General features: G+C 35.7%; 1 protein-coding gene across 3 annotated transcripts in view; it reads left to right on the top strand.

The window, feature by feature from the left end:
* Positions 1-12,114, top strand: part of ADGRB3 (adhesion G protein-coupled receptor B3) — a 756,499-nt gene that overhangs the window by 713,474 nt on the left and 30,911 nt on the right. For all 3 annotated transcript variants that reach the window (XM_017507539.2, XM_017507537.2, XM_017507538.2), the window contains 2 exons: positions 7,048-7,143; positions 8,617-8,656. In XM_017507539.2, the coding sequence (XP_017363028.1) occupies positions 7,048-7,143; positions 8,617-8,656 (136 nt within the window). The remainder of the gene's footprint in view (positions 1-7,047; positions 7,144-8,616; positions 8,657-12,114) is intronic.

Genomic DNA, 12,114 nt, shown 5'->3' on the forward strand with positions numbered 1-12,114 from the left:
TGATCCACCCGCCTCGGCCTCCCAAAGTGCTGGGATTACAGGCGTGAGCCACCGCGTCCGGCCCGAGGTACCTTTATGTGGAAAAATGTCTACAGGTATCCAAATAAACCTGGATTTACCAGAAAAAAAATAAGGAGTATAAAAACTGCTTTTAAATAAGAGCATGGTCATGACAGGCAAGGACAATATGGTCATATTCTTATATTACCTTTCCAAGAAATCACCAACCTCATTTCACCCAAAAGTCATCCCACTTCTTAAGCAGGGAAATATAAATTCTAATTCTCCTGCCATATTAAGCTTTCCTGATGTAGCAAAATTGCAATTATATTATGAATATTTACATCAGTCTTGATTTTCACACATCGTTCTCCTAGTGCATGCAGAGATTTAAGGGGTTAACAAGGGCATGAAATCAGGTAGGTGAGATGACATCAGTAAAAAAGTTCAGACAGAGAGTTCACAGCAGAATTGACAAACTCTGGCATGCCTGCCAGGTAGCATCCAACCATGGCTTGCTGTTACCCACAGTTCTGTGGGAGCCTCATACACCCTCCCAGCTGTCTCCTACTCTGGGTAGCAGCACGGTGTTTCTGTCTATAGTCAAGAAGAGTAGGCTGGGCCCAGTGGCTCACATCTGTAATCCCAGCACTTTGGGAGGTTGGGAAGGCAGATCATCTGAGGTCAGGAGTTCGAGACCAGCCTGAACAACATGGTTTTCGTCTCTACTACAAAATACAAAAAAAAAAAAAAAAAAAATTAGCCGGGTGTGGTGGTGGGCAAGAATTAGCCGGGTGTGGTGGCGGTTCAACCAAGAATTGCTTGAACCCAGGAGGCAGAGGTTGCAGCAAGCCAAGATCATGCCACTGCACTCCAGCCTGGGCAATAGAGTGAGACTCTGTCTCAAAACAACAACAAAAAAAGATTAGGTGGACACAGACATGTGGATGGTCAAGTCTCACCTCCCTGTCCTTCCCACTCCTAGGTTGCCCTTACGATACTGTTAACCTAATAACAAGAGGTTCAATATGTCTTCAATAAAGGTTCAAACTGAAAACTTATCTGGTTAACTCATTTATTATTTTTTTATCTAAATCATAAAAGGCTGGAAATTATGGTACAACAACTTAATTTCTGACCAGTTGGAAATAATTGTTTTGGTTTATTCATTCACTTAAACTATCTTATTCTTTGCTCAGTAAGGCAATAGGGTGGTACATTGGAATGAAGACTAACTTTCAAGTCAAGTGGACTGATTCCATTCCCAGCTCCACTATTTATTATGATCGTCTTGAGCAAGTTACTTAAGCTCTATAAGCTTCAAGGTCTTCTTGTATGTCACTGAAATAATGTCTGCTAGAAAGCGGGTGGCATGAGACTGAAATGAAGTATCACCTGAGAAGGCATGGGATCCTGGTGTCTGATGCACAATTTCCCTTTCCTTCCTTTCTATTCTCATGCTGAAAAAATGCTGCTACATTTTTTCAGATCATGCATGTGAAATATCATTTAGAGGATCTTGTATGACCTCCTCAAACTGATAGAAAAAGTAATTTTAACGTGAAAGGGTGTAACAATTCTAGAGATTAAGTGATAGATCCTTTAGATATTAAGGGATTCTAATAGAAAGTCATTGGGACTGAAGTTTGGATCTGGAGTGCATATTTTTCTCTCATTATATAGTAAATGTCAGACTTTCACTTGTTTATTTCCTTTGCTATGAGCAGTCATTTAATATTTCAATAATATTAAGTCACTCATAACTCATTCATATCAATTGTCATATTGACTGTCATTATACATATGAAATTGAAAAGTCATTCATTTCATGATTAGATTGTATAGAATTTAATGATTACAAAAAGCTGAGCTGTTTGCTCAAATATGAAACAATAGTAAAAATGAGATTCAAAAAATAAAAGGCCATATAAGACTCTCTTCTCCTCTGAAGGAAAAATCACAAATAATTGTAAGAATGTAACTTTACTTATTTTCCTGGTTTAGAATGATCCTCTTGAATAGGAAATGAAGAAGAATTACTGTAGGTAAAATGGTCTTCTTAAAATTGAAGATTCAGGATCTGATTTGCTCAGTTGCTAAATACAGAGCCCATTTCAAACTGTGCAGCCTTTTCCTGTGAGGTTTGTCTGAATTGCAACACTGCCAAACATTGCCTGGTGCTCTTCCCTAGCAATCTCTAACTCTGGCACTGGCTCCCACAATGACACTCTGCCAGCTGCCTTCAGAGCGAGGACCAACCCAGAAAGCTCTCAGCCTGCTGCTGTTGATATGAACTGAATCCTTCTAATGGTTCAGGAGACAAGAGCGGGACACACCCTTGCAAATCTCTTTGAACTCAAGTCTCATCCAAAAATCCATCAGTTTATAGCTTTTTCAGGAGTTTTTTAAGCAACCTCCAGCAGAAGCCAGTCAAGATAACTTTGGAAGTGCATGGTTGAATTCTTTTCAGAAGACAACCTTCATAGCTTATTGTTTTTTCTTCACCTTATTTTGTGATGTTTCTTACCTTTCCTTTTTCTTTTTTTTTCATTTTACAACATGCCATTAGATTGCCTTAAAGTTTCCTAAATATCCCAATGTTAGTTACATATTACGTTCCTTGCTACTCCTGCAGATATTTGACCCTATGCCTATCAATTAAGGTGAAAGATCTAATACAGATTATAAAAAGAAAAAATTTTGAAGTCTAGATGTAACTGTTCTATAATTTATCTTAAATACTGAATTGCTTCCTCTAAGTTTAGTAAAAAAACAAATTGCATTTACTGGTATCAAGTAATTTTTTAAATGTTAATTTCACAAGAACTAAAACATGCAATGATTTTAATATCTAATAAGTTTTAAATTTAGTTGTTTCCTAAAATGAGTGATTTTCTCAATGGTAAGTCAAACAATAACATTATTGCCAGGCATGATAGATGTGACTATTGGCACAGAATATTTCAATATTCTGATTGAGAAAGCAATATCTAGATTCTTTCTTATTTTTTCTTTTTTTTTAATGATTGAATATTTTATTTTTATTTTTTTTTTCTTATTGCATTTTAAGTTTTGGGGTACATGTGAAGAACATGCAAGATAGTTGCATAGGTACACACATGGCAGTGTGATTTGCTGCCTTCCTCCCCTTCACCTATATCTGGCATTTCTCCCCATGCTATCTCACCCCAACTCCCCATCGCCCACTGTCCCTCCCCTATTTACCCCCAACAGACCCCAGTGTGTAGTGCTCCCCTCCCTGTGTCCATGTGTTCTCATTGTTCAACACCTGCCTATGAGTGAGAACATGCGGTGTTTGATATTCTGCTCTTGTGACATTTTGCTGAGAATAATGGTTTCCAGGTTCATCCATGTCCCTACAAAGGGCACAGACTCATCGTTTTTGATGGCTGCATAATATTCCATGGTGTATATATGCCACATTTTCCCTGTCCAGTCTATCATCGATGGGCATTTGGGTTGGTTCCAGGTACTTTGTACTGTAAACAGTGCTGCAATGAACATTCGTGTGCATGTGTCCTTATAGTAGAACGATTTATAATCCTTTGGATATATACCCAGTAATGGGATTGCTGGGTCAAATGGAATTTCTATTTCTAGGTCCTTAAGGAATCGCCACACTGTCTTCCACAATGGTTGTACTAATTTACACTCCCACCAACAGTGTAAAAGTGTTCCTATTTCTCCACATCCTCTCCAGCATCCATTGTCTACAGATTTTTTAATGATCGCCATTCTAACTGGCATGAGATGGTATCTCAATGTAGTTTTGATTTGCATTTCTCTAATGACCAGTGATGATGAGCATTTTTTCATATGTTTATTGGTCTCATGTAATGTCTTCTTTTGTAAAGTGTCTGTTCATATCCTTTGCCCACTTTTGAATGGGCTTGTTTTTTTCTTGTAAATCTGTTTTAGTTCTTTGTAAATGTAGACTGCAAAATAATTTTTCCCATTCTATTGGTTGCTAATTCACTCTAATGACTGTTTCTTTTGCCGTGCAGAAGCTGTGGAGTTTGATTAGGTCCCATTTGTCTATTTTGACCTTTGTTGCCAATGCTTTTGGTGTTTTGGCCATGAAGTCCTTGCCTACGCCTATGTCCTGAATGGTTTTGCCTAGATTTTCTTCTAGGTTTCTTTTTTGTGTTTTCTGCTTCTTTAAAATATAGACTTGCTTTTTACAAAAATTCAATTATTCTTTATCAGCACAATTCACATTGATTCACCAAAATCAAACCTCCCTTTACCAGATATAAAATTCAATTAATTATCCAAATGTTTTCAAATAGCTGTGAATGCTTTTTCCAGATACCATCTTGCTTGAAATATTCTCTTCTATAAGAAATATGCATTATGAAATCTACTAATCATTCTTTCCTGACAGTGTTGGACAAATATTTAAGACCAATTCATTCAGATTCCCTCAATACATTTTTAAGATTTAAAAAATAAAATAAAATGAAGCATTTGGAATTGAGTAGAATTTCTTCTGCAAATCCTTCTAAATTAGAGGTATCAGAGGCACTAAAACTGTCAGAGAATCTAGCACTTAAACTGTGACATGTATGTGACCATAAAAATAACCTTGAATTTACTGGAGAATATTTATGCTTTGATTTACATTTCTTCTGAATATCATTTAATGATTCATGAAGCTGATATCATCATTCGGTGTAGCAATACTCTTAATCTATTGTTCTATTTGGAAGTTTGGTAGTGGAAGATATTGATTTTATATGTGTGTGTTCTAAAAAGACTTGGATTTCTTTTCCATCTCCTTCAAGCAGCTAAGAGTTGATTTTGAAGAGAAGCCTACAGAAATTACATTTCCATATTTCACCATCAGCCAAAAATATTGACAACTATATTCTGAAGGTCTGAAAATTGGGAGTGGTTAGAAAGGGCCAGCCGAATTAACATTTGAGATTACCAAAATGTTTCACATATTACATATGCTGATTTAGAAATAGATTTGATAGAAATCTTCATGAGACAAGCTCTCAGAAGATACCATTGCTAACATAGTTTATCTTCCTTTGTAAAATGTGTTTCAATAGTTGCTGTAAGGCGCAAACAGAAAATTAGTATGTACCTATTTTTCTGACATTGGTTTCTATGATTTTTTTTTCTAAAAAAAAAAAAAGATACGCTTTCTTAGTGGTTTCCCCAATGTGTCTGCATAATAGAAAAAGTAATGAACTGACAAATATGAGACTGATTACTAATGTCTCTCTTTAAAACCTGCAACAACTTCTTAGTCTAAAAAGGAGGAGCTTGAAAGCGTTCACATCTGAGAAATCTAACTTTGCCTGGTTGTGTTTCCTTCGTCAGGAAAAGCTAGATGATTTAGTTCTAAATATTTATTCAGTTCTTCAGGAAAAGATGATCAGACTAGGTTTCACCACATCTGTACTTAAACTGATGTGTTTGAAAAAGAAAATAAGGAATTACCTTGCTGGGTATCAGGTAATGCATTCTTTTTCAAAAAAAGTTTTAGATTTAGAACTATTAGAATAATAGAATGGAAGACAGGTCAGAGAACACTGAGTCTATCACCACTCTTTTATTTCACAGATATTATGGCCATGTCTGTAGGATTAGAACCGGAGGCGGAGAAATAGAAGAGGACAGAGGTCTCATTATTGAGCCAGCTGGCCAGTCTTTGGTGGTGACTACACTTGGTGTCAGTTGTCAAATCCTGTAATGTGGTAATTTAGGAAAGAGGCTAGTAATGACTATGAAATGGGTGAGAGGACAAAGGAGGAAGATAAGCACAACTTAATATGATCAGTTTTGTTTTGGTTTGTTTTTGTCTGGCCAACAGGTATAGTATGAACATCTCACATCAAAATGGTGACAAGATATTTTGTATCAGTGCTTCTCAAAAGTGAAGATCTTTATATATTAACCTTAGTAGTCCCTATCATGGTGCTTCAGTATAGTAGAGAAAATATCATCTATGCTTTGTTTTTTAATCAAATAAAACAGATCGTATTAAACGAGAAAGAGAATGTCAATAATATGAGGTTAGGAAAAACAAGTAATGAAATTACCTTGGCATTGACTTGGGATAAGTAGCCACTTGTAAAACTGTCTAACAACAGCTTATGGTGAGCTTGATAAACCTCTGGAAGTGGAAAGAACAGGCCAATGCTGAGACATTGCAGGAACAGAATAAGTATCAACTGCTTTTTGTGTTTGCTATTTTGCTGTTTATGTTCCTTGACTTGTTTTACTGTTGTTTTCTTTTCTTTTAATTATTATTATACTTTAAGTTTTGGGGTACATGTGCAGAACGTGCAGGTTTGTTACATAGGTATACACATGCCATGGTGATTTGCTTGTTTTTTAATAAAAGAATTACCGTCATGTTTTTAGAACTTTGAGATATGTTTCTTCTTCCTTCAGAATTTGATTATGAATGCACATTGAGGAAGTTTGGCTTTGCAAAGTGACTTTTTAATGGCAAGATAGTCCACCAGAAGAAGTGCTGCTGTGTTTCCCTTTTGTTTCATTGTATTTTGTTTTTATATCAGGGCGCATAGTACTTGAAGTGAAACAAGAGATAGTCCACTCAAAGATTTCTTAAGTGACATATAAAAAGAAACATCCCAAATCAATTTCAGTGAAAAGATCATTGAGTAATCTCATTTTTCACAATATTTAAAGCTGTTAGGAAGATTACATTACACCAAATAGTAAATCCCTCTTCAAAGATACACATATTATTTGTAACAGTGGAATAAATCTGCCTCCTGGCAAGAATTATTAGTGTTGAGCCAGATATAGCTATTTCGATAGCTAAGGAGTTCCCAGCACTTCCCTCTATAGGTTATGGCAAGGGATAAATTTCCGTGGCATACAGCAAAAGTCCAGATACACCAGTTTTTATATTAAGAGCTAAACAAAATCGGTATAAGATTGTAAAAGCAATGTTAACCACTGCCTCAGAGTTGATTGCCAATATAGACAGTATCTTGTCATTATTAAGAGAGAAGAAAACTAATGTGTTCCCCCTTGCCACAGGTTCAGGATGCATTTAGATGCCGATTGAGAAACTGTCAGGATCCCATCAATGCAGATTCTTCCAGTTCTTTTCCTAATGGGCATGCTCAAATCATGGTGAGTTTTTATTTTTCCTCTGAATGTTAATTAAGTCATGATTTCTCAAGGGAATAAAAGAAATCCTTGTTAGTAAAATAATATCAAAATCTCATTCTGAGTGACTTTGGCTTCAGTTCATTACTAGACCGTGAACTCTGATACCAGGTAAGTATTATCTCTAAGATTGTTTCGGAGTCCAGGACTTGTTGTTGGTTCCCTGGGGTGTTGAATGCGGGAGTGCTATGCAACACTGAGGAGTATTTTCCTCCTTGCGTAGAGTAAGGGCTAATGATTTGTGCGTAGGATCATGTGGATGTTTTTTACACATCAGAACACTATGAACTTGCACTTATAGTCTTAAAGCAGTAGTTCTTGGCCTTAGTGAAACAGAATCATCAGGGGAGCCACAACACAGACCAATTAAAATCAAAGTCTTGGGAATGGGACCCTGGTATTGGTGATTCCAATATGCAGCCGAAGATGAGAACCACTGTTCTAAAGCGTAAGGAGTAGCCACCCTTTTAGTGAAAGATTGTTATTGTACATGAGCTCTGCCTATTATTAAAATCAAAGTGTTCTTTAGGCATAACCACTTTGATGTATTAGAAATAAGATGAGATTTAAACTGTGTCATTTAAAGAAGAAATTAAATAGGAAAGTTTCACTTTTACAGTGTATTTGATTTACTAGTAACTTTTTTGAACTAGGTAACAGTAATAAGCTAGATGATACATTAGTAACTAAGAATTTACAAAGAATAATTCCTTACTAAAAACAAATAGATACAAAATCTCTGATTTAAAATATTAATAGGGAAAGGCATATGATTGGAAGGCTTTGATTAAGATGAGATAATTTAATTATATCATTTAAAAATTAATCGATTTGTTTAAAATAAGAGTTTTAGGAAAATATAAGGTCACAACTAAACCCCTGAAGGTTTTCAACCAGTTAAGTATGATTTAATCTTCCATTTTAATTCCTAAACCTGAAAGATTTTTGTCACATGTGAATGAAAATGAATCATTAAAGAGCCTAGTTTAATCTAGTTTGACAAAGCTGCAATATAAGATGTTACATTGTAAGCAATGTATTCAAATTGAATGTTTAAAAATATCAATAACAAACATAATTATTTAAATATATTCATAATAATTCACATTTTAACGTCCTTATTTTGGTTAGAGAATTGCCTTAAAATTCTATCCTTTTGATGTATGATAATCAGTTTCCAGACTGAAGGTGACACTAGGTATTATATTGTCTTATTAAAATTGTATGCTATGTTTCCATTTATTTTATTTAACATTTGGGCTCTAGGAAACCCTCTTGAAAACATTCTAATTATGCCTAGAGAAACTTTCTTTGCACAAAACAATAAACTGGTACTGCCAAGTTAGATATCTGTAAACTTCAGATAATCTGATTAGTAAAAGACACTTGAGGTCTTCATTAAATGATGGTTCTATGTCTTATTATTTCTTGTTACAGACAGACTTTGAAAAGGATGTAGACATTGCTTGCCGATCAGGTAAGAATATTTAGATTTTGAAAATCTAATCAGTAGGGATGTTAAATCATTTCTAGAGATTTTAATTTTAAAGAAAATGCTGTGGTTTACATATCACATAGTGTTCTGTGAAAGGGCTGTATATGTAAAGCAGCCCCAAATGCCAAAGGAGCTGAGAAACCAAAGAATGAGGCAGAAAAATCCAGTTGACAGTAAAAGGTGGTATATTAGGGAATTTATAGACAGGAGCGTAGCCTTGAAAGCAACAAGACAGGTAGATCCTCACACAGTTACTCTTCAGACTCAGGGTTTATATACCATAGGGAAAGGGGATACCTGCTGTATAGAGACAATTAAAGGCAACCCTCCAGAATGGGCAAAAGTGCTATGTGCCTCATATCCTATAATTTGCGCAATAACGTCAAGGTTGCTTTGATCTAAGAGCAAAATTTGTAGTGAGTACATGTTCTTACATTAAGCACAGTAAATAAAGTAAGAATCATGAGGCATTCATAGGACTGGAGTTAATCAGAAATCAATATGGTGGATTAGCATTCAAGATGGAGTCACTTTGGTCTCCATATTTACGTTATGTATAAATATAATCCCTAAAATGGAAGGACTGTAGGAATAGAAGTGTGTTTGTGAATGAAGAAGGATTAAAAAAAGAGAGAGAACAAGAGAAATGATAGAAAAACTGAGAATGGTTCATTGAAAACACCATGAGAGAAGAAAAACTTTAACATGAAGACATAAGACTTCCATTCCACCAAGTAATGGTTGTTGGGTGTAAGGCCAGTCAAGTTAACCTCTCTGTGCCTCTGTTTTATCATGTATGGAATATCGGTTATTGTAAAGATGAAACAGCATTGTCTGTATATGTGTTAAGGTTGTTGTGGTTTTAATTTTAGAAAGGGTCAAGAGAAACTATGCAGCAGGTCCTCTTATAGTGCTTGTATCCCATAGTCTCCCAGCCTGTGGCTAAACTCTCACCAGAGTAGATGGCTCAATAGTTTTAAAGGAAACTACATGTTCAATTTTGGGAGATAGTTCCAATTGCTGGAAAATGGTCCTCTGTAGGAACACAATATGCCTCATTTTGACTTTTTATTTGTTGATCTTCGTGCTGCCTTTTAAAACAACAGTGGATATCTACTTCATCTAACTATCCAAATATTTTAAAGTAATTATCATTTAGCCCAATCCAAGTCCTTTTTCTCCAGATTAAACAAGCCTTGTTTCATCATTCATTTCTTATAGCACTCTCTGAGGCAGGATGCCCAAGGTGGCCTCCAATTTATCAATAATTTAATTTTAAATTATGGTGCACAAATATATACATGATCACCTAGCATTTATCACAGTGGGCTCTTTACTTACATTAAGGCTATCTACATTTTCATATGACTTCTATTTCAGTACTAGTGTCAACTTACCTGAAATTCCTAAGACTTTTTGTAGGAGCTGTCAGGGCTTCCCCAGTCTAACACGTAAATGTTTTGGTTTTGGTATGGTTTTTTTTAAAAAAGAAATTTGGCCTTTACATTTATGTCTATTTGCTATTATTTTACTAATTTCAGGTTAGCATAGTATCCATCTCCATTGTTTGATGACTGAAAGTTTGGTAAGAATTTCTAAGCCTTAGTTCAAACTGTACTTAAAAGAGTGGAATGGCGTGAAACCTAGTAGAGAAATCTGCTATATTCAATGAGGCACCCCTTATCTGCCAGCAGACTTTCTCTACATGGAGTTTTTGAAATCATTAAACATCATTAAACATCTGTGCAGAATCTCAAATCTTGTCATGATCATAAGAGTATGAGAGACTCATCTCATATTCTCATTCCTAGATTGAATCCAAATACTCTATGTAGAGTATGGTCATAGCAGAGCAGTAAGGTAACTAGCATGATCCGGCCACCGGCAGTGGATCTGTGCCGGGCATTAGAAATCACCATTTCCCATTGAAAATCTAACAAAAGTATTGCCAGGATGCAGTCTCACTAGTGCTTGGTTTCCAGAATTGATCATTTTCCTTTTTTGGATAATTGATATAATATTGTCACTTTGCTCCATCCACCTGCCATAATTTCTCAAAAATCACTACCCATGGTGCCAATTTCCACATCTATGTTCCAAGATGGAATGTGATTTGTCCAGGTTTAGATGCTTAAATTTATTTACAATGATTAGGTATTCATTTAATTTCTAATCTTCCACCTTCAGTGTTGTTTCCTTTCAGCCTCATTTGGTGTACTCTTTACAGTTCTCCTCGATAGAGAAGCAATATAAGAGCAGACAGTTTTGTCTTTTCTTTAAAAGCTGTAACATTAAACCAGTGGTTGTCAAAAGGTGGTCCCTAGACTATCAGTGTTAGCATCACCTGAGAACTTATTAGAAATGCATATTTTGAGGCCCTAACCCAAGCCTTTTGGGTCAGAAACTGGCGACTGGGGTATAGGAACTAGTATAAGCCATCCAGGTAATTTTGACGCATGCTAAAATTTAAGTACTACTGTATTTGTCCATCCCCCCCAAGCTGTGATCTCATTTCTGCAGTATTTATCTTGTTCTTTTGCATTAAGTTACATATTTTTCCTAGGCCTCATTATATGCTGGGATTTAGCATCCTAATGTATGCCAGTGCCACTATTTTATTAGAAAATAATTTTTCTACTGTTTTCATTTTCTGTTTTTATTTGTTATTGGTGCCCTTTTCAGCTGAGCCCAGTAGGAGCTTTCTTCTGAGTTTAGCTGGAGATGTCAGTCTATGTTGAAGTATATTCAATTAAAACATCTCAATTCATGAACTCTGAATAATCTTTCTCATGCCAAATCTTTAGGTGCTTTGTTTGGTTTGAAGTTTGTGTTTTACTACTTGATTAATTTCTCTTGAAAGTTCCATCTATTTAACATTATGTTTTCATGTGTAGGTGGTGTGATTTGTTTGTTTATGATGTATATTCAAAATTTGGATAAACATTTTAAGTAAGTCTAAGAGGCAGGCATTTCTCTCGTATAGAGTAGCCACTACTGCATAGGAAGAATTATCTTTTTTTACATTGTGTGTCTGTGCACGTGCGCGTGTGTGTATGTATATAAATGTTCAACAAACACAATTATGTCATTTGATTAAAATGTGCTGGCTATAACTATAAATCAGATTATATTTATACTTAATTTATCTTGTACAAATTTAAATTATTATTATTATTATTTTTTTTTTTTTTTGAGACTGAGTTTCGCTCTTGTTACCCAGGCTGGGGTGCAATGGCGCGATCTTGGCTCACCGCAACCTCTGCCTCCCGGGTTCAGGCAATTCTCCTGCCCCAGCCTCCTGAGTCTCTGGGATTACAGGCGCATGCCACCATGCCCAGCTAATTTTTTGTATTTTTAGTAGAGATGGGGTTTCACCATGTTGACCAGGATGGTCTCGATCTCTTGACCTTGTGATCCACCCGCCTCGGCCTCCCACAGTG

The sequence above is a fragment of the Cebus imitator genome, unplaced genomic scaffold (genome assembly GCF_001604975.1).
Source record: "Cebus imitator isolate Cc_AM_T3 unplaced genomic scaffold, Cebus_imitator-1.0 Scaffold377, whole genome shotgun sequence".
NCBI classification, from domain to species: domain Eukaryota; kingdom Metazoa; phylum Chordata; class Mammalia; order Primates; family Cebidae; genus Cebus; species Cebus imitator.